Source organism: Triplophysa rosa, linkage group LG5, assembly GCF_024868665.1.
Source record: "Triplophysa rosa linkage group LG5, Trosa_1v2, whole genome shotgun sequence".
Lineage (NCBI taxonomy): Eukaryota > Metazoa > Chordata > Actinopteri > Cypriniformes > Nemacheilidae > Triplophysa > Triplophysa rosa.
In genome coordinates this window covers 23,604,837-23,611,688 of record NC_079894.1, presented here as the reverse complement: position 1 = coordinate 23,611,688, position 6,852 = coordinate 23,604,837, and the positions used below count along the sequence as shown (strand labels likewise).

Below are 6,852 nucleotides of genomic sequence, written 5' to 3'. Positions count from 1 at the left end.
GAAGATGTTCATCCCAATTTCGCTGGTTTTGGTCCACATAACAGCGCATCATCTGCAATAGTGTTCTGTTGAATCTTTCGACCTGCCCGTTCGAAGCTGGATGATACGGTGTCGTATGGGTCTTGGTGACTTGCAATAGGCGACAAACCTCAGTGAACAGCAAACTCTCAAAGTTTCGTCCTTGATCTGTGTGAATTTCAAGGGGAGTCCCGAAGCGAGAGATGAAGTCAAACACCAAACTCTTGGCTGTTGTCTCAGCTCCTTGTTCGGGGACAGGGAATGCCTCTACCCAGCGGGTAAACTGGTCGATGATCACGAGGATGTATCTGTTACCGGACTTGGATTCTGTGAATGGTCCTAGGACATCAAGGTGAAGTCGGTCCATAGGCGCGCCAGCTTGATAGTTCTGGAGCTTGGCCCTCCCCTTTGCTCCAGCTGTCTTGCAGGAGCTACACTGTGGGCACTTTTTGACGAAAAAGGTGCACCTCGTTTGCCATATTGTACCAGTGGTAATATCTGCGCATGCGCATGAGTGTCCTCTCCTCCCCTGCATGACCTGCTTGTGCGGGGTTGTGACAGGCTTGGAGAACTTCATTCTTCAGGGAAACAGGAACAAGCAAGCGCAATGATGACATACCTCCAATAACACTCCATCGATAATAGAGGATCTCCTCTCGCATTTCCACTTGAGGCCAACACAGCCAGTACTTGCGAACCGCTGGACTCTGCATCATGACCTCTTCTTTTGCAGGCAAAGAACTATCAGACATCCATTTATGGAGGATTGAAAGGTCTGGATCAGCTAACTGTTCTTCCCTGAGACTCTCGAGACTCAGCGGTTGCAGCCAGTTTACGGAAGGACATGGGTTGTTGTCATCATCTACTTCATTACCATCACTAGTAGTGTTAGTGCAGCTACCATCATTCTCACAGTTTAGGGAGTGTGTGCATCTTACCGCCAAGGGAATAACATTATCAACATCTTCCTCAAATCTGGCCCATTGATGGTGGAGCTTCTGACAGAAACGACAGCCCTTGCACGGCAAACTATCCAGCTCTTTTCCTGCTTGATAACAGTCACAAGATTCCTCATCCAGAGTCTTTCGAGACAACGCATCCGCATTGCCGTGGTGTGAACCTGGCCTGTGCTCAATGACAAAGTTGTACTGGCTGAGTTCTTCAAGCCACCTAGCAAGTTGGCCTTCTGGTCGCTTAAACCTGTATAGCCATGTTAGACTGCTATGATCCGTCCTCAGTATGAAGTTAGACCCCAGCAAGTAGTGGCGGAACTGTCTTGTAAATCTAACAACTGCAAGGAGCTCTTTACGAGTGACACAGTACCTCTGGTGGGCCGGTGTGAGGACACAGCTTGCAAAAGAGATGACTTTCTCTTTCCCCCACTGTAACTGTGAGAGCACTGCTCCAATGCTCTGGTTGGACGCATCGGTGTCCAGCACAAACTGACCAGATGTAATTGGAAACACCAAGATTGGTGCGGCTGTCAGACTCCTTTTAAGACGTTCAAAAGCCTTTTTCTGCTCCTCTTCCCAGGTGAAGTGACTCCCTTTTTTGAGTAATATTGTCAAGGGTGCAGCGATTTCAGCAAACTTGGCAACGAACCTCCTGTAATAATTACAAAGACCTAGAAATGACTGGAGTTGCTGGACACTGGTTGGGGGATTCCAATCCCTAACATCATTTATGAGGGCTGGATTGGTCTTAATTCCTTCACTGCTCACAACGTGACCAAGGAACAGGACTTCGTCTCTTAACAGCTGGCATTTTGAGGGCTTCAGCTTTAGTCCGTATTCCTGCAACCTCCGAAAAACCTCTGCAAGGCGCTCGATACACTGCTCTACATCCTCACCAAAAATTATTATGTCATCCAGGTATATCAATAAGGTGTCCCACTGTAAGCCTCGTAGAACCAACTCCATGGCCCTCTGGAATGTGCCGGGCGCATTACATAACCCGAATGGCATTCTTGTGTACTCATAAAGCCCATACCTTGTTGCAAACGCAGTCTTGTGTCTGTCGTCCAGCTTCATTTCAATCTGCCAGTATCCTGATTGAAGGTCCAGTGTTGAGAATGTCTTTGCACCACCCAGCACATCCAGGCACTCCTCTATTTTTGGCAGAGGATATGCGTCCTTAATGGTCAGGTCATTGAGCTGGCGGTAATCCACGCACCAGCGGACTCCCCCGTCTTTCTTTCTTACGAGGACAATAGGAGATGCCCATTCGGAGTTTGAGGGAACCACAATACCTGAGTCAAGCATTTTCTTGAGATGCGATTCCTCCTCATCCCAGAACCCTAAAGGGGTACGTCGCACTGGCTGTCGAACCGGTTTACACGCCCCAGTGTCAATGCTGTGCTTCAATGAGGAGAATTTCCCCAGGTCATCCTCAGTGGCTGCGAAAACTGCTTGATGTTCAATGAGCAGCGCCAATAACATCTGCTGTTGCTGTTCCGTGAGCATTTCACTTGCTGAGGTGAACAACTGTTTGAGGTGTTCTGGGAGGTCAAGGGCATTTGGTGGCAACACCCTTCTTACATGGTGCACATCTGGAGGTTGATTGTTAGGCTCTTGTAGTATTGAGTCTCCTCCTTTTGGTGGAGCTGAGCAGGCCCCCTCTCCCTCCATGCTAATTTCTTGAGGGTCAGGATATGCTTCGATGAGCACACCCAAACAGGCTCCCTGTGATAAGGACTTACTGGAAGCTGTGATGTTGCACAATCTGACAGGGATCCTCTGCTCCATGTTAATCATGACACTGCCTGAAGATACCCCATCAGTCAAGCTAACAGGCTCTAGAACAGCAGGGAGTTCTGGTTTTGGGTCATCCACCACACCCCAAACTACACATTCACACTCTGGCGGCACAGTGAAGTCATTCTCCAACATCACTCTTGAAACAGCATAGTCTGGCCCCTTGCCTTCCGATATGTAGGCTGGAATGAGTTCAGAGCCCATGAAAACTTTACCAGAGGCATGTATGGTGAAATCAGCAGCTTTTAAGAAATCCAAACCCAGAAGCAGGGTGTCGCAGATTGGCGCAATGCAAACTGTCCACTCCATGATTTTTGTGCCAATTTTGAATTCCACTTTTACGCCGCCTGTTGCTATCATCTCTCTTCCAGTTTCTGCATTGCGGAGATGCACGTTTTTTAGTCCTGAAGCAGATTTAACAGGTAGTTTGCTGTATGTCTCTTCCGACATAATTGTAGCCTCAGCGCCTGTGTCTATAACTGCATGAACTGGTACGCCATCAGCAGTAAGCAAGATCATCAAACTGGGTCCTCGGCTCTCAGCTCTGCTCACATGTACAATAGAGGGAATCTGCTCTGTGCTTTCTGAACGATTTTGACTTGTAGGCTGCATTCTGGCACGAGTATTCATGGGGGGACTGGCAGATGGACTGGGAGACCGTGAGCAGTTTCGTTTGTAATGTCCCTCCTCCCCACACAGAAAGCATGGCCCACTAGGAGCTCTGGTGGGGCTGCTATTTTGCTGTCTGTACCTGTTTGGCTTAAAAGGGGTCTGAGTTGTGTGGCCCCTTTCTGACTGGGTTGCCATACTGGAATTCATGTGGTGGGTGGGTCTCACAGCAGGAATGGGAGCCACAGAAAAAGGAGGTGGCAGCCGCTCTACGGCTAGCTGGAGCTTATCAACTTTGTCAATGAGTGTCTGCAACTGGTGCTGTGTCACATAGCCCTGAGACTGCACTCTACGTGATTGCAAGGTCTGTGGCTCTTCATCAGAGTCAGTGTTTTCATCAGCCCAGGATACACAACGTGTCCTCCCCCTCTGATCAAAATCTCGTCCAAGTGTGGCTTTGAAGTTGTGCTCATAAGATGAAACTAACCGTAGTGCCTCATCCAGCATCACAGGATCACGGTTCATAACCTCGTACGCCACTTTCTGGTTGCGCAGTCCCTTAAGAAAAGCATCAGCAGCAATTTGATCCCTGAGGTCGATGTCAACTCCAGGATAAGCTAAAACAACCAGTTTCTGAACCTCTTCTGCGAACTCTGAGATCATTTCCTTAGACTGGCGTAGATCACAGAGTCTCCGACGTGCTGCGGTTGGAGGTTCTTTTTGGCCAAATCGGAAAGCCAGCTGCTCTTTCAGCAGAAAATAATCTTCACGTACGTGTTCGGGTAATGAGCAAAGATATCTGACAGCAGCTCCCCGTAGACATTCATAGAGTTTATCTACTCTTTCCACTGTGCTCCATCTGTAAATACAGCTCTGCGCTCAAAAGGAATGATGAAGGAGTCCCAGTCATCTTTACCATCATACGTGTCGAGCTTGGCTTTAGGTCCCTCTGAAGCTCTACCATGAGGGGCCGTGAGGTGATAGGTTGGTGCTGAAACAGTAGGTGTGTGCAAGGCTGGGCCCAAATTGGAAAAGGCATTAATATGGCTGGGTCCCTGTGCACGACTTCTGGGTCTTACATCTGGGCCAGATGTGGAGGAGTTTGAAGCAGAAGGGCTCCGGGCACGTCTGTCAATAACTGCAAGCTCCGCAGCAAAAAGACGTTCAGCATTTGATGGCCGTGTGTCATCTCTGTCTGTCACAAGGGTTCTGTCGGGGGCAGATGACAGCATGGAAATGTCTACACGTTGGTGAGAACCAGAGGACATCACGTTTGCTTGTGACTGCTGCGTGAGAGCCAACAAACTAGCTTCAGTTGCGTCAAGTCTTTGGAGCAGAGGTGAAATGGCCTGTTGGAGCTGCTTACTTTGTTGGCACAACACAGCCTGCAACCAGGGAGGGGTGTCTGGAGCGGCCGATGCTCCAGCTTGGGCTTCCGGCTCAGTCATATTGACTTTGTAACACAAATCAGTTCTTATTAGTACTTTGTCTCTCTCGTTATTTATATATTATTATTTATTTATTTTTTCCACTGAAAGATTGGGTATGATAAATGTAACAATACTGTAACAGAAGCTGTGATGATTTGCAGGGCTGTAATGTCCGTAGCCTGTAAGACTTGGCAGCCAACAGCAACGCAGGATTTGCCAGACTGCCAACGCGCGAGTCACTGGTGGGGGAGGGGAGACTCTGATCGGCGTATAACTCCGTATATTTATGCGATGAGCAAACTCAGTCTTTAACTCTTCACAACTACTTCACAACGATGTTATGCTGTGATTATAATGTCCATCGAATAATAAAGGTTGGCCCAGCCGTTCATCACACTCACTAATTGTCGATGACTTGTAATCGCGCTCAGCTTCTGACACCACTTGTTATGTTTTCCTTTTTTGTGTACTCTGTGTGTCCGTGGAGGCGTGAAGAGAGGCACACAACACAGATGATCATTTCAGTCACTTTACTAGTATATAAAGTAAATAAAGTGTACAATAACGGGGTTATGCTCTTTCCCGGCGCTGATGGGATTCTTCTCAACCATCCGCACCGGAACCTGCGAGCACACTGTCTAACACAACAAACTGAACCTGTCCCCGTACAGTGACGTAACAGCATGTGATTGGCTAATACGCTACTATGCATTTGTGCATAGAGAACTACACATTCAACACAATTTAACCTAATCCAACATTATAACACCATGCAGTTTGTGTTGTTTCTGACAAACAATATTAAAATGTAGGAAAATACACCAAATAGCGTCTTTATTTTCTTTCTTTCTTTTTAGCATTATACAAAAGCAGGAGCAACAACAGTAAATGACGAGAGAGAACCAGCTTGGACTTTCGTTTTGTTGTTTGTTTATTTTATTAAAGTTTTGTTGTTCAACGTTCGCCGGTTCCCTCCTCCTTCTTCCTTGCTGTGAACATTGTTACACACAACAATATATAACTTATATATATATATATATATATATTATATATATATACAGGTGCTGGTCATATAATTAGAATATCATCAAAAAGTTGATTTATTTCACTAATTCCATTCAAAAAGTGAAACTTGTATATTATATTCATTCATTACACACAGACTGATATATTTCAAATGTTTATTTCTTTTAATTTGATGATTATAACTGACAACTAATGAAAATCCCAAATTCAGTATCTCAGAAAATTAGAATATTACTTAAGACCAATACAAAGAAAGGATTTTTAGAAATCTTGGCCAACTGAAAAGTATGAACATGAAAAGTATGAGCATGTACAGCACTCAATACTTAGTTGGGGCTCCTTTTGCCTGAATTACTGCAGCAATGCGGCGTGGCATGGAGTGGATCAGTCTGTGGCACTGCTCAGGTGTTATGAGAGGCCAGGTTGCTCTGATAGTGGCCTTCAGCTCTTCTGCATTGTTGGGTCTGGCATATCGCATCTTCCTCTTCACAATACCCCATAGATTTTCTATGGGGTTAAGGTCAGGCGAGTTTGCTGGCCAATTAAGAACAGGGATACCATGATCCTTAAACCAGGTACTGGTAGCTTTTGCACTGTGTGCAGGTGCCAAGTCCTGTTGGAAAATGAAATGTGCATCTCCATAAAGTTGGTCCTTTTCAAAACTAGTCGGAAGTTGATAGGTTCTCAAGAGCGAACCCCATCTGTCGGCTCGACACAATGTCGAGAGACCGACAGAAAGGGAACCCTGTGTATAGAGCGATGTATGGCTTAATATATGAACAATGGCATTTACTTTATAATTGTGAAATTAAAAAAACAGTGTAACTGTCACAGTATTCATAAACTTTGAAAAAATATTTTTACTTGGAGGCCTCCATTTTTTGCGTCAGAATCCGTGATGTCAAATGGTTGCGACCTAAACCTGTTAACTTTCGCAACAGCGAAGCACACACGTTTTCCATATATAACTGTAACGTATTGATCAAAGGAGACCGCATGTGGTTGAACTGCATAGT

General features: G+C 46.0%; 1 protein-coding gene across 1 annotated transcript; it reads right to left on the bottom strand.

Moving 5' to 3' along the window:
- Positions 1-449: 449 nt before the first annotated feature.
- On the bottom strand, positions 450-3,986 carry LOC130554808 (uncharacterized). Its single transcript, XM_057334680.1, has one exon. It carries the CDS (start codon positions 3,903-3,905, stop codon positions 450-452), a length of 3,456 nt encoding a protein of 1,151 aa, XP_057190663.1. The 5' UTR covers positions 3,906-3,986.
- Between the last annotated feature and the right edge of the window lie 2,866 nt (positions 3,987-6,852).

Excerpts from the sequence above, each read along its gene's own strand:
- LOC130554808 (XM_057334680.1), bottom strand. The coding sequence starts at position 3,905 with ATGAACCGTGATCCTGTGATGCTGGATGAGGCACTACGGTTAGTTTCA.